The sequence below is a fragment of the Cryptococcus neoformans genome, chromosome 2 (genome assembly GCF_000149385.1).
Source record: "Cryptococcus neoformans var. neoformans B-3501A chromosome 2, whole genome shotgun sequence".
NCBI lineage: Eukaryota > Fungi > Basidiomycota > Tremellomycetes > Tremellales > Cryptococcaceae > Cryptococcus > Cryptococcus deneoformans.
In genome coordinates, this window is record NC_009178.1 from 1,083,305 (window position 1) to 1,103,592 (window position 20,288).

Here is a 20,288-nt window from a genome sequence, read left to right on the forward strand (position 1 = left end):
CACAACACCCTTTGCTGTACAGTTGACTGGATTCTTCGTCAGTTTCTTGACCTTCTTCCTTCGTCCTTCCTTCCTCTGCTCCATCCTCGCCACCCACGCACTCTTGAACGAGCCTGCGACGCCCTCGGCCTCACAGCAACTTTCGGACAATCTGCCTCGTGAGTAGCTGTAGCCGTAACAAACTCGGTCGTCCGTCACTCAGTCGCATTGTCTGGTATCTTGCAGAATCCCCCAGCGGCAGGAGCACTCCTTCCTGCTTGACCTTCACTCTGGCATCCTCGAGGCCCGTGTTTTTTGATCAGCGGCCATTTCCCAGCATAGCTTGAGCTAGTCCGAGCATTCTTTCTCCTGCCATTCCCCATACATCATGGGCAACACTCCCTCCTCACATGCAGCCCCTCCCCCATCGTCGTCTACCAACACCGCCTCTGCCTCGGAACGGGAAAGAGCCTCGTCTTCTGCTCAACCCATCAACCCTTCGACTGCGGGGAGAATACAGCGCCCTTCAGTCAGCTTCCACTCTGGTCTTACTCCTCCCACGTCTCCACCCTCTCCTCCTCCCCCATCCACCCCACCCCTCTTGCCCTATGCAGGCCATCTCTCGCCACAAAACCCCCACTGTCTCTCCCATCCTCAGGCACATGACTACTCCAAATCTGCCGTCACTAAACTAATCCTAGACGGCAAACTCGCCCCCTTCTATCGCGGATTGGAAGATTTTGAGGAGGATTGGACAGAAGAGGACATCGGTCGTATACTGACGGAAACGAGAGAGAAAGACTATGCCGAAGGTGTAGCGAATAGCTATACCGAGCGTGCAAAAGAAGAGAGAGAAGGGGGTTCCAGTATCGGAAACGTGACCAAGAAAATGGGGATTCACAAGAGCAAAGAGTTGAGAAGAGAAGGAGAGAAGGAAGAAAGGGAGAGGAGAGAGCGAAGAGCTTATCTCAACGCTGTAGAGTGTCCTATTTGTTTCCTTGTGAGTACAGCTTTACCCCGTATTTTCTCTGTTTGCTAATTTCTGGCTATAGAGCTACCCTCCCAATATTAACACTTCTCGATGCTGCCAACAGCCTGTCTGCACAGAGTGTTTTGTTCAGATCAAACGCTCTGAGCCCACAATAACGCATCTCGAGTCTGAGCCTGCTTGTTGTCCGTTCTGCGTAGAGGCCGATTTTGGAGTCATCTATGAGCGACCTCCTACCCCCATGTCAAGTCTATCTAGTACTGCTTTAGCCACTTCGCCGGCCGAAGCGGGTACCCCAAGCTTCGGTCAGGCGTTCAGCGTGGGTTCAGATGCCGAACTAGCCGTTGGGCCGGGCATGAACCCCATCCAAAAGGAGACTATCAGAAGGAAGAGCGTTAGCTCTAAGGCTAAGGAAGTTGTGACCATCGATGAGATTAGACCTGATTGGGAACACAAGTTGAACAGTGTCAAAGCTGCAGCGGCTCGGCGAGCGTCAAGGAGGATTATCATGCGTCAAGTCGGAGACAGACTTGTTCCGATTGGGTATACTTCGTCGCGGGCCCCTGGTACTGCTGATTTTAGCATGTCTGTGCCTCAGATCCAGAATAGTGTTCAAAGTGGAGCCGATGAGAGCGGGTCTAACCCCCGTAGATCGTCAAGACGACGTGGATCTAATAGGGAAAGGGATATAGAAGAGGCAAGTCATTCTTTTGCCGATTTCTGAGAAGATGCTGATAATTAGTAGCTGATGATTATGGAGGCCATGCGACTCTCTCTCCTCGATCACGAAGAGCATCAGCGAAGGCAAGCTGATGATCTTCGCAATAACTCTACTACTTCCAATGTTGCTCCGTCCACCCCTCCTTCAGATGCTCCTGCCAACACCAGCACAGTCGTACAGAGCCCTGGCCCACCTCCTGGTCCTAGCACAGCAGCAGCGTTCGCTGCGACAGCCCCATCTACATCATCGCCCACTGAGTCTCCCCGTCGGCTGTCAGGACAGTCCGACAAGCAATCAGGCGCTTCTAAACTACTTTCCAAGTTCAGTAATGTCCGCGCGAGAGCCAACTCATCGGCGTCATCAAAAGGACTCGGAAGTGGCGACTTCAAAAACACATTTGGGAGAACAAGGGACAATTCCGGTGGTACGCAGACTTTAAGTTCGTCACCGGCTTTGGTTGCCACACAAACATCTGCTTCCGCGTCTACTTCCAACTCCGCGGGTAGCTCCGCTGCACCTAGTCCGATTCCCTCAATCAGCCCCTTGGCTACGACCCATACCCAACCCCTGAACAAAACATCTGTTCCTACACATTCCAGTGGTCTAAGCCTGACGACATCGGTGCCTGCGGCGCCGATAACGACACTTGCTAGTCCTGGTGCATCGGGGCAAAATACCGGCGAGGCTGATCTGTTGGGTGGTCCCAGTGCGCCGATAACACAGGCGGATGCACCGGTTGGATTACCTCATTTAAGCGCCGACATGCCCACTCTTATTCCCGATGCCCCAGGTGACCGTGCAGCCACGGCTTTCACGAGCGTGGTGCTTCCCGAAGGTGATCCTGGGACTGCTCTTCCAAACTCTGATACGGCACCGCCTCCATCAACTCTATCAGATTCCTCAGCCCCGACATCTCGGGTGGGAATGCACAGATCACATTCCTGCATTACAGAAGTGACCGAGCCAGAGGCGGAAGGAAATGGCCCAGGATATGCCCGTTTAGACACTGATGAAGAGAGATAGGAAGTGGCCTACGTTTAGGCGATGTGGGTATATTTGAGCCTGTGGGAGATGTTGAGGTGGGACTGTTGAGAGGAAAATTGTTTATGTGTATGGTATGGGAGAGAGGCCCTTGCCATTTGTGTGGTTCATTTTCTTGTGCTTTTCGGGATCTGGTTTGTTTCTCATAGATGTGTCCTTTATATGTCATTTGTCTCTTGTTCTGATATCTTGCATTCCATGATTGCAACTGTAACAGTAATATAGCAAACAATCGAGTATATATCAGTGGTCAGTGGTATGCAGATATACATGGTGTCAACCTCCTTTCAGTGCGGAGATCAGATAAAATATTGATGTAGCAATTTTAACATATACATTCAAGGCCCTTTTTTGCAATAAACGAACGATATTGGACTGCCAATCATCAGTATTTGAAACTACTCCAGCCGTGTTCAGTAAAAGGTCATCATAGATGATCTTGTCCACCTGCTTCGTCTGCCACCCTTCCTCCTTGGCCCTTCTTTCTGCTGCTCTTCTCAATCAAAATGCGGCTCGAAGAAAAAGGCACCGCAGCTCTATGACTGGGTGACGTATGTATGACCCCGTGCAGAGCCGCACGGTACAGCCCTTTTTGTCCAAATCTGCCGCATTTCGCCAATGTTCACGATTTTAGACAGTCGGGGACTGGGTTCGCGGGGATCTAGTCAGGTGTCGACAGGACCTGAAGTCAGTCTAGAATAGAGCCGGCGCGGAGGAGACTGTGTCGGGAGCAATGAGGATTTCAAGAAGAGAAAAAATAATGAAGAGGAAGCGTGAGTTACTGTTACTGCTTTAAACAGTGGTAAATAATAAAATGTCAATACGACGTGAGTCAGTATGGTTTATATCCTTTGCACATAAGAATAGTCAAATCAGAATCAGTCTTTAGTACGAAAGGACCAAGATCTGGTGCATCTCTGGTGTACCTTCTGTTGATATTAAAATTAGCATCGAAGGGTAGCTATATGCATAATGAATAAGAACTGAAAGCATCTAAGTTTGAAGTCAAGTGGAGAATATTGGTCAATGCACGAAAGTGTGAACCAGTAACTTAGAGTTAAAAGTCATTTTCTGATATCAGAAGATTTACTTTTGAATAAGTATAATAAATGATGATTATTATACCGAATAGTCCAGTCTAATCTCCGTGCCAGCAGTCGCGGTAATACGGAATCGGGCAACCCATCGGAGTTTTGAATAGGTGTACAGGGTACGTAGCTAAAAAAGAAGAGAAGATGATGATCTGATTTGCTGAGCTGTTCATGTGTATGACTGTCTCGCTGACTGTCAGTGTCGGAGCACAAAGTGTATTATAATAATCAATTATTAGCGGAAAAAGATAGAGTAACGCTCTATTGTTGTAGAGCGCGGCTTCGTCGTTCACGACGAGAGAGATGGCGGAGATGGCAGACTTGGCTTCCTTATCGTTGCTGTATCTACGGGAACTATTTCGGACACCCCCCCCTTATTTCTTTTGGGACATCCCCCTATTTCTTTTGGGACAATCCCCCCTCCTTCTACTTGGGTAAATCAAATACATTATCCAGCCGTATGACAGATGTATCTGGGGTGCCAACAAGTCTGTTAATATGGTCAAGGTATCTTTTGAGACTTGCGGCAGAGCCGAGACGCCAATGAGGATGAATGTGATCCTTTTCAAGGTGTCTTTTTTCCCGGACGAAGCTGATTAGACGATGCGCGCAGGGCAATCCATGGGATGCTGTGAACGAGCCACTGCACGGGTGTGATTGTTCAAAGTCATCAACACCTTCAGCGTAATCGTCCATATATCTTTTGGCCAAACTTAACTGTTCAGCAAGAAGCTTCATTGCAACGCGGGATATAGAGCCTTTCAACTAAACATTTATATCAGCACGATTACAAAAGGGACAGATGGAAGGAAGGAACATACGCGAACAAAAGTATTGGGAATATATGCAGCACATCTCATTCGCTCGAGCTCAATTCTTTTCAAGATTTTCAACCACTGCTGATCAAATTATGTACTTAGAGGCCCAATGACAAGCAGAAGATCACCGTACTTGGTGTCAATTGATTTCTTAAGGGTTGCGTGCTGACCTTCTAAGCGTGAATTACCGGTTTGTCCGGAGTGAAATTGCTTGTTGATAGAGGCGTGTACAAAGCGCTCCTTGATCTCATCCAAACCCCGGATATACGAAATCGCTCGAGCATATTTCTGACCAGGATAAAGCTCTTCCATCTTTCGATCATCTCCAAAGATGCACGAGTATTGTATCAGTTCTCTGCCCTCTTTGTGAGTTTTCGTTGGCTTCTTCCTTTTGCTCCGCCTAATAACAGCAGCGAAACCTTGTGAGGCTGCGTAAGCCCGGACAGCGCCTCTACACTCGTCTTTAGATTGGTAGTACGCTTGCTCGTCGAGCCCAGGGGTAGAGATCATCTCGTCGTCGTTGAAGGGGTCAATGGGATCCTGAATAATGTCATCCTCACTATCCTCTTCGTCAGCCATATTGGAGACTTCCGATGAATCCGAACCTATGGAGATTACCTTCATCAAAATCAAACGCCATTGATTGATGTCCCGAGTATATTTCGGCCTCTGGGACGCGGATAATAGGAGAAGGTGGGCAGATACCGAGTTAGGGAGAAAGAGGATCCGAAGAGCGCAAATCAGTCGAAGCCATGATGTTTTCGAATACGTTATAAGCTTCCTCGGGGGATGGAAAGTATTTAAACGACAGCAAAAAGGAGTCGTGTCATTAGAGAAAACGCGTTTGTTGCTCGTTGTGACATGTTGCAGTCTGGCACACCACGCGACAATCTCATGATTCTCAGAATCTCATCTGAACTAATTACGTAAATAATAGGCACAAGGGTCTCAAGGATGCCCTACAGGGTCCATAGTGTGTTATCTCTCGGCCGCTCTGTCAAAATTACCCAAAGTAGAAGGAGGGGGGTAAATAGGGGGGGTGTCCGAAATAGTTCCCATACTCCTGTATCTAAAATAAATAATTAATGAAAAGCCTATAATCGGCTAACTCCGGTTATAGTTACCGGGATGGCATCAAATGGCTTGTACTGGGTAACGATTGACGTCATGTGGCCGTCCCTTCGCACCATCATCGCATGTCGTGGCTCACCTTTGCTTTGGATGTTTGCAACTATTCTTTCTTTTCCAGCCACAATCAGAACACCATACCATGGAAGGAGTGAGCTCATCTATGACCATGGCATGTCCGAAAGCTGACATCAAGTAGCAAATTGACAACGCGAAGAAGTTTCTCAACAGCGAGCAGGGCCAAGGGTTGAAGCAGCAGCTCTTCGGTACGTACGCGCTACTTGGCATGGCTTTCCTACCCCATATACTCACCCGTGGACACAGGTGGTGGAGATTCAAACACTGAACAAGACAATGCGCCCACTAAGGATATCCAGGGTAACCAAGGAGCTCCCGGTCAATTTGGCCAACAAGGCCAGTACGGCGCAGTCACCGGTAGTGGCTTTGGTGGAAGCTTGGCCAAGGATGCTCAAGGCCAGTCACTTCAGGGAGGTAAACAGGGGCAGAAAGACAGCCCGTATGAGGGAATGGATAATGATGATAGTGCGTACAAGCGCGCTTGATTAGATATCTTGCGCAAATGACTTTTGGTTGTATATAGATGCAGTCATTGATAAATGTTGTAGCTACTGCCAGTGGTGGTTACGGCAGAAATGCCCAAGGTGGCGCTTTTTCAAGGCAGAACCAGATGGGTACAGATCATCTTAACCATTTGAATCCTGGGGGAGTGTACGACGGGGATGAGGGTCGCGAGGGGTACAAGACCGGCTACAGTACCCCAGGATACAGGAAAGAGGACGAGACCGAGGAGCAGCTTCGACAGTCGTGAGTTGTTTCATTATCAAATAAGGTATTGGGACCATATTTGCTCACAGTGGGGTAGCAATCGTAATGTGTACGGCCAACAATCGGATGAGCGGGGAAGCAAAGACAATGATTACCACGAGATTTAATGAAGCGTTGTAATGATGACAGATTTTCCGTTAAATTGTAGTGTCACATAACCAGTATAGTCTGTTCGAGACATGTAATCAAAATCATAATAGCTTGATGGATGAGAGGACCCGGCAAGTTAGTTTGACTGCTTGTAGGAGGGCTGCATTGCGCACGCAATAGTAGTCCGTCCCCCATTGATGGGTGTCCACGACGGACGACAGCTGCAGAAAAGCCGTCCGAGGTGTTCTGATGAGAAGAGTAATAGGCGGAAGTCGCCGCCCAAAGGCCATCGCAGCCACCCACCACCCAGCTGACCGTCGTCAACAATGTCCAACGCCGCATGAACTAATAAATATAAGCAAGGCAATTTTCGCCAGCAAACTTCTCTGACTAACAACCATCAAAATCTCTACAGTCGGAAGATTCCTTCTATCGCCCATTAGACTCTCCGCAATCTAATCCTCGCCATGGTGCTCAGTAATCGCCAAACAGTATAAAGCTGTCGAAACTGGTCAATATGTCGCTTCCCGCTCCAGGAAGCCCTGGCTTCAGCTCCCTCCTACTTCGCCACGTTCTCAATCATTCGGCCCTTAAGGGCTGGGCTGTCAACGCCTCACTTTTCTCCACAATCCTTTTGATCCTCATAGTGAAGAATGGGGGACTAATAATTGACATCGATAACAGTAAGAGTGATAAGATTGTGGAAGTGATACGAGCAGTATGTCGCCCCGCAGCGGATAGGATAGGCTGATCAAAGCTCACACCGCCTCTTCACACAGATGATGGAGTCTATTTTCGGTTTGTCCGTTGGCCATCTGTCTCTCAGCAGCTCTACGTACACCGAAGAGTTACCATGGAAACTATTTCGATCGAGCCCCGCCTGCATTTCTCAGTTTTCAGCCCATGCTTCAGAGTCTATCAAGAGCTTGAAGCATGATCTCGATTCGAACACGCGAAACAAAAGGGATATTCACCATCATTTGGACAAGGGCCATCTCATAGTCCCGCAAGTCTTAGTGTTGACAGGTCTAGAAAGCGCTGCGAGCACAGTTCAGATGAAGCTATGCGAATACTTTACTAAAAAAAGGATAGAAGTTCGTGCCGGTCAGGTGAACGGTACACTTGGGGATGAGATGTTGAAGTTGTGTGATTTCAATCCCATGGTAATCTGGATCAGACGGAATGGTGCAGATGTGCCATGGTGGGTGGTATGTCATTTCCTTCATCTTCATGATAGTGATTGAATGCTCATTGGATCGCCTAGATTGATCACTTTATGTGCGCGACAAGCATCCAATCTTCAGAGATAAGCTTGCCACCGAATGATATTGATCTGGGTGCTGTCATACCTCAGTCTGTAGGTGAAGATAGTCTATTTTAGAATTGTTATTGACAAACTGTTTCTCAGTATCTGGCGACATTATCTCTACTCCTTCCGTACACCCATATACATCCGCCTCTTGCAGTTCACATATCGAATCTCTTTTCAGCCCTAACATGTCACCCCAGCCTCCATTCTGCCATCACCCAACGAGCAGTCAGAGCTTTCCCAGAATATGTTAGAGCTCATCGCCTCTTAGTTGGAGACTTTGCTCTTCCCAATGGATTCGAGATACGGCTACAAGAAGAACAAGATGGCCGAGCGCGGGCAGCCAAGGACCGACAGGGAACGGGAGGTGGTGTAGTTGGAGTACATACATGGAATGTACTGGCGGGGGAGGAGCCTGATATAAATGATTTGCGCGGGGATTGTGGTCGAGGAGAGGAAGAGCTGGAGGACTGGTACGCAACGCCATTGAATGTTCAGGGCGTGTGGAAAGTTTGCATGATCCACAGGATCCGAAAGAGGCAGGTTCGGGATGAAGTCATGTGGTTGATGAAAGGGTCAGCTTCTGGAGGTATGAAAAAAGGCATGGGTAGAGGGGTGGGCAAGATTCTAGATGAGATACTGACGGCAGTCTAGAGTAAAGTATAATTGTTGTTGTAAATCTCTTGTAGACGACCTGGATATTATAGCGTATATGCATTATACTAATCACACTAAAAGCCCTTTGTGTATGACATTATCGCTGTCACTAGCATCGGGCCACTGGACCAAAAAACGATCTGCAAGCGGTCTGATCATCTTCCCACTTAAAGACAGGCTTTTAACTCTAGCGAATGATTCCACGTAGATAATACGAGTATATTCTAAACCTAGTATCTATCAAGTGGGCGAATCTTCAGTTATAGGTCTTGTAAGATCGTTAAAACGGACGGAACACGCACCCGACGAATATATGATACTAGAACCAAAACAACACATGTACCTGGGCCATTGACGATCAAAAGATCAACGAATGGCCGTCGTGGGTTTTTCAGTAGAGGGATTAGAAAGAGCCTTAGGGCTGCAATGTAGAGTGTTTTCAAAACTGAAACCATTGTTGACAATAGTGGTTGGCCTACACGACGAGCCCGTGGGAGGCTTAACAGATAGTACATCTTTTAATAGTCAATCAGTTATAGTCTAGGCTCAGGCTCTGAGCGTTGGTGTTCGAAAGCGCTTACCTTGGATGATATCAAACCTCCCTTGCTCGATTCAATGTCTGAGACGGCTCTCAAAGACAGATCATCACCATGGCAGTAGATGTACGTTCGAGGCTGGTATCGTTCATAATCCAGTGTCGACAACAAAGCCTTCATCTCACTAGTATGGCCGCCTATAAACAATTACTCATTAGTCATCTAATTTCAAAGTCTATCTGAATGCTCACCAGACCCCAGGAAAACGCCCAAGGAACATTTGGCATCTTTGGGTCGATACGACGCTCTCGAGGTTTTTGAAGGTTGGAGAAAGATAAGACGAAGCAAGATGGCCAACACTAAATAAGTGAAGGCAAGTATCGACCAGCCAATATACCGGCCAAGGGACATGGCCAGTAGTATGGTGTTGTTTCTTAAGTGCTCTGCTTATTGCCGTCTCTTTTTGACTAAGCTATATTTACAGAAAGTTACTATAATTATATCACGCATGACAACTAAAATACGATATATTGACCGATGCTGTTCCGTTGGCAGTGCAGTATCTCATGACGTCATCAGTTATACATCCGCTGTGACTTCGTTCGGTCTGCTGCATGGTCTGCGGTTGCAGCTCGCTTGGACCGGTTTGTGGCAATATTCAAGCTTTACATTTATTGGATTCTTGTCTCTTTCTGTTCATCCTACCCCACTTGACGACGCGCGACCAGGGAACGCATTCGAACTATCGGCATATCAGTCGGATCGAGCTATGGCAGTCGTTCTGCGCTCAAATACAGACCTCGTCTATCTCCCAGATCATGGCTTCGTGGGCGAAGAAGGCGGTAAGTATTATAGATATTATGATGTAGCCGCTGCTACTGGTGGTGAGCGTGCGCTGACATTTTGGCGTGTAGCTTTCAGGATTCTTCCACAAATTACCCGTCAGATTCACCGTCTAAATGTGTCCCACAACCCCCTCGGCTCTTCAGGGGCTCTGATCCTCTTCAAAGGTCTTTCTGCTTTGAGATCCAAACATTCAGCCCCTGAGATAGGAATGGGAATATGGGGTCTTCATGAAGTCAACTTGGCAGCTACAGGCGTCGATGATGAGGCTTTGGATGGTATTTTATCGTACGCCAAAAAGGATGGTTTGTTACGTCAAGTGTACCTCCAAGGCAATATTGTGCGCTTGCTGGAAAATGTCGAATCCATCGCTCTATCCCTCAACATGTCTCATGTCGAGATGATCAGCTTAACAAATAATTCGTTAATAGATTCAGATGGACTGCAAAGGTTCCTGCACAACCTTAACTCTCCACATCTTCGGGAACTGCATCTCGCAGCTTGCGGTTTGACTCCCGAAGCGGCCCCTGCTATCGCTGAGTTCATAAGATCACCTCGGTCTAGAAGCCTTGACTGCTTACTTTTGAATGGTAACCAGCTAGGCGGAACAGGTGTCACCCAAATCGTGGATGCAATCGAAGAGGACAACCGATCGTTATTGATGGTTGGGCTACTGGCCAATCATCACTCCGAGGCTCGAGTCGACGATGGAAATGCCCGTGAGCTTCCCGGACTGGTGACAGCGAACCAGAAAGAAGGAGAGCAACTGGAATATCAAGTGCACCGAAGACTTCCGGCTCTGTTAGATCGCAACCGGATTTTGACCAGACGCGTCAGAACCGCTGCATCTCGAACGATAAGCGCTGCACGGATTATCCTCAATGCCCTTCCTCCATCCAATGAAGTGACGGCGCAGCGGGTGATCTCCGACGTCTCTTCCGGAACCTCTTCATACAATCCCTTCAGACTTCTCGATCTTCCTGGAGAAGTCATACATCTCATAGTTCGGCATACGTCAGGGGACCCTAGGGCCTTGAGCGAAGGGCAATTCACACGAATAAGACACGAGGCTGTCAATAGATCAGCTCTGAAGGCGTGGTCTCGCAAAAGAATAGAACTTCTAAAAGGAAAGAATATTATGGAGGAGAAAGACGCCATTGTAGAGCTTAAAGAACTATGGCTCAGGGTGGGCAAGTGGGATAAATGGGAGAGGGAATAGCTTAGCAAAATAAGAGAAAAGCATCCTGATATTGGAAAATGTCCATTTTAACCGCAGTGGTTGTAAGAGGCACTTGTGGACGTTTTACCATTTCGGCTTCCATCGTGTTGTATTATATGCTGTAGCTGCATTGTTCGTAGTGGAAGAATGTAGCAAATGACAGAGCACACGGCATGAATGTGATGCATAGTAGTACAAGTAACTATGCCGTCTGTAGTAAAGGAAATTCAATTTTGTCAACATTTCATTTACCGATGACGCGCGCGTGATTGATTCCCCCGTCGATTTCTTGCTTTGCTCTGTCTTCTTTCCGATTGTTCTTTTTTGTCAACAAATCCTCTTCACCCCATTCATAGGCCTCATCCTCCCGCCACAGTATCGGGAGCCCATAGGGCGATTTCATAAGCAGCTATGCTTGGGACCACCGTCGGATTCCATGTGCATCTTCGTCAGCAGCTGTTCGCTTCGGCTGTCAGAGTACGGCCGATGGCAGGTTCGCGATGCTTGGACGTCTTGCCAACGCAACCGCGACTTCTGCTCCAACAACGACCTCGCCTTTGTCGTACACTGACCAATCGTTCATCTCAACCGTCCATACAACAATCCCGATCTGACAAGTCTGCGCAACCCGAATTAGCAGAGATCGACACCACCACTCCTGAGCGGCCTGCGAAACGCCAGTCTTTAATATCCCGCTTGACATCCAAAGTATCCCTTCAATCCACCAAGGGAGCAAGCTCGGAGAATGGGGAAAGTGAAACAGGGGCGAGCAGTGTAAGGAAGCTTATTTCTTTAGCAAAACCTGAGTCCAGACATCTTTCCGTGGCTGTCGGCTTGGTAAGTCCAACCACCGTTTGCAAAATCGGTAATGTCGCTCAAAGTTACATTCAGTTGCTTGTATCAAGCTCTGTTTCCATGCTTGTGCCATTAACAATTGGGAAACTTATAGATTTTTTCTCAACCAACTCAGTGAGTGCAGTGCAAACAAACGAGCAAATAGAACAATGCTAATGTTGTAATAGTCAACTTTTCTTGGCCTTTCGTTCCCTGTTGCGGCTGGACTGCTTGCTGTAACTTTCTGCGTTGGCGCGGCTGCTAATGCTGGTACGTATCGCGGCCAAGTCCTCCCGCATATTACTGAATTGCAAGCTATAGGCCGTGCTATAATTATGCGTACCAGCGGCCAAAGGATCATCGCTCGGGTTAGGTAAGCGCTTCGTTAAAGGACTTCATAACTCACTGTGCTATCATAGGAATCAAGCTTACCACTCCACTTTGCGTCAAGAACCTGAATTCGCTGACCGATCTGCTGGTGATATCGTCTCCCGTCTGAGTGTTGACACCAATATCCTGGGAGACAGTGTTACGAGTAACTTGTCGGATGGTTTGAGGTATGTGCACTGACTACCCTTTCATTCCAGTCTGCTTATATGGTCTATACCAGAGCTTTGATTTCAGCTACTGTTGGGGTGGCTGCCATGTTCTGGATTTCCGCAAAATTGACCCTTGTGATGCTCTGTGTCGTCCCCCCGGTGTCGTTGGGTGCAGTTTTCTACGGTCGCTACCTCCGAAAACTTTCCAACTTAACTCAAGAGGCTGTTGGAGACATGTCCAAAGTAGCTGAAGAAAAACTCAATGCTTTCAAGACTGTTGCTGCCTACAACTCTCAGTCTCTAGAAGCTAATCTATTCAGCCAGAAGGTGGACCGAGTTTTCCAGCTCGCAAAGAAGGAGGCCTACATGACAGGTATCTTTTGGGGTGCAAGTGGGTTGACTGGAAACTTGGCTATGCTGTGTTTGCTAGGCTATGGTAAGCGTTTTCATTTGCAAATGTGATCCCAAAGACTGAAGATGCGAAAGGTGGCCATTTGGTCGCCACCCAGGAAATCACTGTCGGCGATCTTACTTCACTTTTGATGTATAGCGCGTAAGTGAGGTTCAACTCTGGCGAAATGCTCGTGCTGATATTATGATTGGATAGCTATGTCGGCGGCTCCGTCTCTGGGATGACAGGTTTTTTCACTGGTCTCATGAGAGGTAAGCCAATGTTTCACGTGAGTTAGGTATGCTGAACTTCGAACCATTAGGTGTTGGTGCTGGTGGTCGTGTGTTCTGGCTCCTCGATCGCCAATCTCATATTCCCCTTGAGGCTGGGGTCAAGTTGTCTGCTGCCCGCAATGGACCTATTGTCTTTGAGAACGTGAGATTCCGATATCCATCAAGGAAGGAGGTCGAGGTTCTGAAGGGTATCAACATGACCATCGAGCCTGGTATGAGCGTTGCGTTGGTGTGAGTATCATCATAACGAATGTGTGAGGTCGGCCCAGTCTGATACGCACGCAGTGGTTCAAGTGGAAGCGGAAAGAGTTCTATCCAAGCGTTGCTTAGTCGTTTCTACGATCCTGAAGAAGGCAAAATTACGTTCGACGGCACAGGTGAGATATTCTGTTCGAAAACGTACTAGCTGTGCTCTAACCATTCATTTCTCCAGACATCCGTGAATTTACCCCCGAATCATGGCGGTCTCGGATTGGTGTCGTCTTCCAAGACCCTATTCTCTTTGCAGGGACGGTACATGACAACATTGCATATGGGTCACCCGATATCACGCGTGAGGACGTGGAAGAAGCAGCGAGGGCGGCAAACTGCGATTTCATCTGGGACTTGCCCGACGGCTTTGACACTATGAGTAGGTTAAAGCCTTACTTTCAATGAACAGCACAAATACTCATCCAAGCATTAGTCGGCAAGGCGAGTTTGAGTGGCGGACAGCGACAAAGAATCAGTATCGCTCGTGCACTTGTTAGAAATCCCTCGATCTTGCTTCTGGATGAAGGTGAGTCATGTCACTTCCGGCTATTGCATATGCTCATCAATCATCGTCTAGCCACCTCTGCACTCGATTCAACTTCAGAAAACGCCGTCAACGCCGCTATTGATGATATCATTCATAAACGCAACATCACTGTTGTCCTCGCTGCCCATAGACTGTCAAGTATTGCTATGGCCGAGAGGGTCGTGGTTTTAGAGAACGGTGTAGTGTCTGAGGCTGGCCGGTACGATGTTCTGGTAAGTTCGCTTGGATCACGGAAAAAGCAGGCAGTACTTATTCAGTACATCATGCAGTCAAGGAGAGAGGGTAGCAGATTCAGGACCCTTATGGCCGCCCAGCTCTTGGTGGAGAAGAATTCTGGAGTCGAAGATGGTGCGCCTGAAGAAGAGGGAGAGGGAAATAAAAGGGAGCTGGAAGAGGCGAGGATTATTGAGAAGTAACAGTAAGATGGTCGGTGCTTGAATTGGGATCTAGCAAGTTTTCCGGATTAGTAAACTATCATAGAGCATCATGCATACCAAGCAAAATCAGCATACTATACTTGCCCAAAAACGCAAGCAATGCACCAACTGCGAGTAACAGACCCTTATATATGCAGAATGTTCAACGCTCAGCTCTAACATGACCGCTAACCGTTACGGAGGATCTTCATATTAGTTGAGTTCATCAGCAGATATATGACTAACGGAGGGGCTTCGTTGAAAGGAGGTCACCTTAAAAGTGGAGGAAAAAGCAAAGTTACGTACGTAGTACGCTTTTCGAAGACCGTCGTTTGCCGAAAAAGGTTGGTATATCTGAGTTTCCCACGGCGTCCAGGGGACTGGGTTCTCTAATCCGGTGGATCGGGCCGAACGAAGACAGCTCTCGCATCAGATAAAAGCAACATTGCTGAAAAGGTCTGCACCTGCACTCGTATACTTTAACTTATTCGACCCATTAACTATCTATACATCCAATTATAGGATTCATGATGCCTTCCCAAAGAGTAATTCTCGTTACCGGCGCCTCAGGGGGCATTGGTCGTGCTTCGTCCATCGCTCTCTCCAACACTTTCCCTTCAACTGCCCAACCTGAACAGCTTGTTCTTGTTCTAGTCGGCCGAAGGCAAGCAGAACTTGAGGAGACGGGAAGGCAATGCAGGGATGGAACATTGATAGAAGTGGCCACCGGAGATGCTAGCAATGAGGAAGATGTAAAGAGGATTTTTGAAACGGTGAAATCCAAATATGGTCGACTTGACGTCTTATTCAACGTAAGTGTGGTAAATCACTTTGGTAGAGAATTGCAGCTGATTTGGATGATGAAGAATGCCGGTATCAACGACAAATCCCCAGGAGAGTTTGAAGACCAGGATATGGACGTGTTCCGAAAAGTATTGGACATCAATATCATGTCTGCTGTCCTCGTCAGTGCCATGTTTTTTTGTCGAACTCTCAGAAGCTAAGGCTGATGTCATGTGTGTAGTTCACGAAATACGCTTTCCATCTCATGAAGGCCCAAGAACCTCAAGGTGGTAGGATTATCAACAATGGTAGCATTTCTGCGACAAGTCCCCGTCCCAGTGAGTTGGCAACATCTCAACAATATACCCTCCTGCAAGCCCCCTCACTGACGGTCTGAACTGTGCGACAGACAACACCGCTTATACTCTTTCTAAACACGCCATCCATGGTCTTACGCGCTCAACATCCCTTGATGGGCGAAAATACCATATCACATGCACTGAGTTGGACATCGGTAACGCTGCCACCGATTTAGGATCACACGTGACGGCTGGATCACTTCAGGCAGACGGCACGAAGAAAGTTGAGCCCGTGATGCACGTGGATAATGTGGCTAAAACGGTAGCATTCATTGCGAGTCTTCCTGCAGAGGCAGACATATTAAGCTTGGAGATTATGTGAGTCGCATTGTTGCAAAGAAGTAGTTGCGACTAATCGATATTTTTAGTGCGTCTGGTATGCCTTATGTTGGACGAGGTTAAGTGGTGGGTTGTGATCAGTGATGGGAGTCTATATGTCTGCTCGCGCTTCTGTATATATGATAGTTTTTTTCATGCCAAGTGTAACATCGTTTGTCGCCGCAGGGCGTTGGTTCTTCCAAAAATACATGAACTTCGTTGCACAACAGGTCATCGAGTAGTGAATTTTTAGGGATAAGAAAGGCTCCGCCGAAAAGTGCCACAATTACGAGCCCTGTAACTCCGCCTCCACCGGTTGTCACCACCATTCAAGGGCCCCCAACTCGTCCGTCACCCCTATCCGGACGTGCAATACTTTCCATTCTTCTTTCTTCTTCTTCATGTTCAGATCTATCCTCACCACCTCTCGTCCCCTCGTTAGACAACCTCTTCGTCAATTTACTACCACAGCTATCAAAATGGGCGTTACTGTTGAGGTTGGTATCTTCGCTCCCTCTTTGGCGACCGATTGGTCCAGAGTGCATCGGAGCGTCAGTGCTGATAGTGGCTCATTTTCTTGCCTTCAACAGAACATTTCCGCCGGTGACGGCAAGACCTTCCCCCAGCCTGGAGACAGTGTCACTATCCACTGTGGGTCGTCTTTAACTCCGCTCTCTGTGCATCTCCAGATGAGAACTTGCAACACTGACATGATGGCGATCTTTGCCATGTGAATAGACGTTGGCACTCTTCTTGACGGTTCCAAGTTTGACTCTTCTCGAGACCGTGGAACCCCCTTCGTCTGCCGAATTGGTCAGGGGTAAGTATTTCCGAAGGCGCGTATATTTCAGTAGCTGATGCTGTTTCGTAGCCAAGTGATCAGGGGTTGGGACGAGGGTGTTCCTCAGCTCTCCATCGGCCAGAAGGCTAACCTCATCTGCACCCCTGACTACGGTATGCAAAAGTTTTTTTCGTTGCAACAGAATTAAACCTGACATCTACCAATTAGCCTACGGTGCTCGAGGTTTCCCCCCTGTTATCCCCCCTAACTCTACCCTGAAGTTCGAGGGTAGGTCTGCTCTTCGTTGACACTACTTATCTGGCACTGATTATTATTACAGTTGAGCTCCTCAAGATCAACTAAACTTATTGTGCAAATTAGTAGATGGTCTTAAAGTTAGGAAATCTAAATGATAGTGAAAGAAGAATTAAGTAGACGATGAGATCGACGGTATGGCGAACGCTTTTAAATGTTTCAAGGTTGCATTGCTGCTGAGCCAGTATAATATACTAACAAGCTTTTCACCATCATTTGTTCAGTCGGCTTTAAAATTTATTCACTCCACGGTGATACTACTAATAGATATGTCTTCGAACGGTCTGTCGTTTTTGTCCGTTTTCGCGTCTTCTATGGCGTCTACACTGTCCAAACCTCCGACTGCTCGGCCAAACACGCTAAAGCACTATGTTAGGGTATTCTAACAAGAGCGCCAATCTTCAGACTCACGTGTGTTTGCCATCTAACCACTGACAAGGTACTGTAGTAATGAAAAACTGCGATCCATTCGTCCCCGGTCCTGCAGTACTGCGTCAGCTTCATACGGGAAAAGCAGCAACGGTCGACGCACCTGCATTAGCCATTGAAAGGGTGTACGGTCGATCGTGCCTAAGCCTGGGAGAGATTTCGTCCTCAAATGTACCACCCCAAATACTTTCGCCACCGGTACCGTCCTGCAGATCACATTAGCCCAGAGCCCTTGCCCGATTGAAGAGGAACCGCTTACTCCAAAAGGATCGCCACCTTGAATCATCTAGACATCATTTAACCAACTGAATCTTTCAAGCTACAATATACTCACGAATTTCTTGATAATACGATGAAAGATTGTTCCGTTGTAATAGCCTAGGTGTTCGTTTAGTATACCAATTTAGAAGCAATATTAGAAGCAATATTGGATGAAGCGCACCGTTTCGGGCGTGAGTGATGAAGTTCTCTACAGTCTTGGGTGCTTCGTCAGGGAAGAGTTGCACAGAGATATCACCCTTGGTAGTATGGATCGTGCAACGTTTGGCCGAAGGACGTTTCTTCTCTTCCGCGGGAACTGCCACAGTTTGTTCCTCTCTTGTAGGTCTCTCGTTGAACACGTCACGCTCGCCTTTACTCTCCCTGCATCATCCCCATGTCAACACATGCAAGGGGAATACCTATAATGGAAGATACGCACTCTTTGTCACTGCGAGCGAACAGATAGAATCTTTGCTTTTGGTATGCCGTAGCAAACAGGTGAGGGTCTCGAGATGCTTTGTCCTGTAATAAAGGGTTCGCTGAAGCCGCCATTTGGACAGTGGTCACACCCTTCTTAGCTGGGGCACCTTGATACAGGGCGATGTTAAGGAAACGAAGTGTTTCGTCTTTTCCCAGCACACGAGCAACTTTATTGGTAACGGTGTTGACCACTAATCGACGTCAGCTTGGGAGATACTTTGGGTCATGCTTGGTCAATTACCCTTGATACCCAGCATTGTTGGATAGAGCACAAAGTTACCACTCTCGTCCCATACCGCATTCGCTGTCCTCAACAGCCCTCCCGGTCCGCTTTCACTTCTGTCCAGTTCTCTCTCAGCCGCCAATCTCCTGCCAAAGTCCATGTCGTCCAACTTGAAAACAGCCGTATCTGCCTGTTGCATCTCCATAACAGCCGTGAGGGATTCATCGTACGTCCTTGTAAGCTTCCCCGTAAGGAAGTTGAAGATATGAACAGCCCTGGAGGGAAGAGCAAGGGTCACAAAGTGCGAGGAATTGGGAGAGAACGTGACACAGGTGGGGATGGTCTTTGACTGTAACTGTTGTTAATTGAGCGTCGGTCAGGTTGGACACACCTTTTTGAAATGGAAAAGATCAGTGGAAGACTTATACTGCCACAAACCAGGGACTGAAGGAAGGCCCCAAGGCTCGCTGGGTTGCCAGTATTCCATAAAGCCGTCTTCGTCGGCAGAGACAACGCAATCATATTTGGCCGTGTACTGGTATAACTGTCAGATTAAATATAAGAGATAGAAGGAATACTCACGACCATGAGATGCACAGGAGCCCGGTGAAGTTTGGTAAGCTCATATAAGGGTTTGCCGTCCCCTCTTCCATCGTATATCCTGATAGTCGGGCTAGCGACATCGGAAACCGCCAACAATGGCTGCCCAGCCCCTGGCTCGTGGACCCAGCAACATGCCTTGGGGGTATATGGGAACTTGAGGATATTTATCATGTCTAGCAGTTGCAAATATGTTTAGAATAGTCACTGCAAAAGGGTTACAAAGAAACATACCAAAGTTGACAACGTCGAACACCCGGCCTTCACCACCTTCCGAAACGGTGGCAAACAGCTTACCATCGTCACTGGCACTCACGCCCACAATGGCCTTAAGGGATGCGCGGTAGTGTTTAACAAACTCAATACCCTGCTCTTGCTTCTTCCAGAGCTTGAGATGGCCGTCAATGGATGTCGTAATGACAAAGTTTGTCCTAGTTTCGTCAGATGCTAATGATGCATGTGAAGCGATAATTCCTCACCTGGTCATTGTAATAGAGTTTAGGGGTTCCCGGTGCATAAAAGACTTGTAGTAGCGGTCGGTATCAGGGAGAGACGCCAAGTAGAGTTTTTCATGCGGAAGAACTGAATATCATTAGTTCGATTGTCTGTGGCCTGTGAAGTAGCAAGACAAGCTCACCAGTGCGCTTTTTCTTTCTCCCCTTTGATATCACTATGTCTCCTCCAGGCATGGGACCGATCTCATCATCGGATGAATCCTCCATATCGGCTGGAGGCATTTCTGGCACTTCTAATCCGTTGTTGTTGACATTCTCCGGAGCAGGAGAGGTGTTTTCACCGTCACGGGGTCTCTTGCCAAGATTTGACGATGAACCAGCTCCTTCAGACATGGTTAATGGCTTCAAAGCGATGTAAGGGAACGAGATAAACAAATTAGTTGTCGCCGAAAAGGGATTGCGGATAGAATAATGAGGATGACAGCAGAACCCACAACATGCATGATGAGTGATTTCCAAACTCCGCGCTATTTACGGAACGCACATGGATCAGGACACCAGTGGATTTGTAACTTCAACACAACAAAACAGCCTCTTCAATTGTTCCTCACGCAACTGCTTTTTTCTACAAGGCATAAGTCATAGATGTCTCAGGCTTTATCTCTTTTGCACATCCGTAGAATACACGCCAGCCTCATATAACAGAAGCCTATGCAGAATGAGCAGACATATTGAATATTATTACT

The 20,288-nt window shown here is 47.7% G+C and overlaps 9 protein-coding genes across 9 annotated transcripts; 7 read left to right on the forward strand and 2 right to left on the reverse strand.

Moving 5' to 3' along the window:
- Nucleotides 1-367: 367 nt before the first annotated feature.
- CNBB3850 (hypothetical protein) lies at nucleotides 368-2,711 on the forward strand (the record flags this gene model as incomplete). Its single annotated transcript, XM_772061.1, has 3 exons — nucleotides 368-979; nucleotides 1,032-1,614; nucleotides 1,759-2,711. 3 exons carry the CDS (start codon nucleotides 368-370, stop codon nucleotides 2,709-2,711), a joined length of 2,148 nt encoding a protein of 715 aa, XP_777154.1.
- A 3,197-nt stretch (nucleotides 2,712-5,908) lies between these two features.
- On the forward strand, nucleotides 5,909-6,719 carry CNBB3860 (hypothetical protein; the record flags this gene model as incomplete). Its single annotated transcript, XM_772062.1, has 5 exons — nucleotides 5,909-5,917; nucleotides 5,966-6,032; nucleotides 6,091-6,309; nucleotides 6,393-6,591; nucleotides 6,650-6,719. The coding sequence occupies 5 exons, from the start codon at nucleotides 5,909-5,911 to the stop codon at nucleotides 6,717-6,719; spliced, it is 564 nt and encodes a 187-aa protein (XP_777155.1).
- Nucleotides 6,720-7,219: 500 nt separating this feature from the next.
- CNBB3870 (hypothetical protein) lies at nucleotides 7,220-8,665 on the forward strand (the record flags this gene model as incomplete). Its single annotated transcript, XM_772063.1, has 4 exons — nucleotides 7,220-7,420; nucleotides 7,482-7,910; nucleotides 7,967-8,059; nucleotides 8,111-8,665. The coding sequence occupies 4 exons, from the start codon at nucleotides 7,220-7,222 to the stop codon at nucleotides 8,663-8,665; spliced, it is 1,278 nt and encodes a 425-aa protein (XP_777156.1).
- A 72-nt stretch (nucleotides 8,666-8,737) lies between these two features.
- CNBB3880 (hypothetical protein) lies at nucleotides 8,738-9,615 on the reverse strand (the record flags this gene model as incomplete). Its single annotated transcript, XM_772064.1, has 4 exons — nucleotides 8,738-8,898; nucleotides 8,967-9,183; nucleotides 9,250-9,401; nucleotides 9,456-9,615. 4 exons carry the CDS (start codon nucleotides 9,613-9,615, stop codon nucleotides 8,738-8,740), a joined length of 690 nt encoding a protein of 229 aa, XP_777157.1.
- Nucleotides 9,616-9,973: 358 nt separating this feature from the next.
- Nucleotides 9,974-11,266, forward strand: CNBB3890 (hypothetical protein; the record flags this gene model as incomplete). The annotated part of the gene is made up of 2 exons (XM_772065.1): nucleotides 9,974-10,046; nucleotides 10,119-11,266. The coding sequence occupies 2 exons, from the start codon at nucleotides 9,974-9,976 to the stop codon at nucleotides 11,264-11,266; spliced, it is 1,221 nt and encodes a 406-aa protein (XP_777158.1).
- Nucleotides 11,267-11,677: 411 nt separating this feature from the next.
- On the forward strand, nucleotides 11,678-14,538 carry CNBB3900 (hypothetical protein; the record flags this gene model as incomplete). The annotated part of the gene is made up of 14 exons (XM_772066.1): nucleotides 11,678-12,103; nucleotides 12,158-12,235; nucleotides 12,289-12,370; nucleotides 12,422-12,473; nucleotides 12,520-12,657; nucleotides 12,711-13,075; nucleotides 13,126-13,192; nucleotides 13,247-13,302; nucleotides 13,353-13,554; nucleotides 13,609-13,700; nucleotides 13,757-13,954; nucleotides 14,009-14,101; nucleotides 14,153-14,334; nucleotides 14,392-14,538. The coding sequence occupies 14 exons, from the start codon at nucleotides 11,678-11,680 to the stop codon at nucleotides 14,536-14,538; spliced, it is 2,178 nt and encodes a 725-aa protein (XP_777159.1).
- Nucleotides 14,539-15,068: 530 nt separating this feature from the next.
- CNBB3910 (hypothetical protein) lies at nucleotides 15,069-16,082 on the forward strand (the record flags this gene model as incomplete). Its single annotated transcript, XM_772067.1, has 5 exons — nucleotides 15,069-15,350; nucleotides 15,405-15,503; nucleotides 15,563-15,659; nucleotides 15,731-15,998; nucleotides 16,049-16,082. 5 exons carry the CDS (start codon nucleotides 15,069-15,071, stop codon nucleotides 16,080-16,082), a joined length of 780 nt encoding a protein of 259 aa, XP_777160.1.
- Nucleotides 16,083-16,399: 317 nt separating this feature from the next.
- On the forward strand, nucleotides 16,400-17,142 carry CNBB3920 (hypothetical protein; the record flags this gene model as incomplete). The annotated part of the gene is made up of 6 exons (XM_772068.1): nucleotides 16,400-16,495; nucleotides 16,589-16,649; nucleotides 16,737-16,818; nucleotides 16,870-16,952; nucleotides 17,008-17,067; nucleotides 17,120-17,142. The coding sequence occupies 6 exons, from the start codon at nucleotides 16,400-16,402 to the stop codon at nucleotides 17,140-17,142; spliced, it is 405 nt and encodes a 134-aa protein (XP_777161.1).
- Nucleotides 17,143-17,335: 193 nt separating this feature from the next.
- CNBB3930 (hypothetical protein) lies at nucleotides 17,336-19,935 on the reverse strand (the record flags this gene model as incomplete). The annotated part of the gene is made up of 13 exons (XM_772069.1): nucleotides 17,336-17,453; nucleotides 17,506-17,575; nucleotides 17,627-17,729; nucleotides 17,783-17,809; nucleotides 17,858-17,901; nucleotides 17,966-18,165; nucleotides 18,224-18,455; nucleotides 18,506-18,836; nucleotides 18,879-19,022; nucleotides 19,070-19,263; nucleotides 19,322-19,518; nucleotides 19,567-19,669; nucleotides 19,725-19,935. The coding sequence occupies 13 exons, from the start codon at nucleotides 19,933-19,935 to the stop codon at nucleotides 17,336-17,338; spliced, it is 1,974 nt and encodes a 657-aa protein (XP_777162.1).
- Between the last annotated feature and the right edge of the window lie 353 nt (nucleotides 19,936-20,288).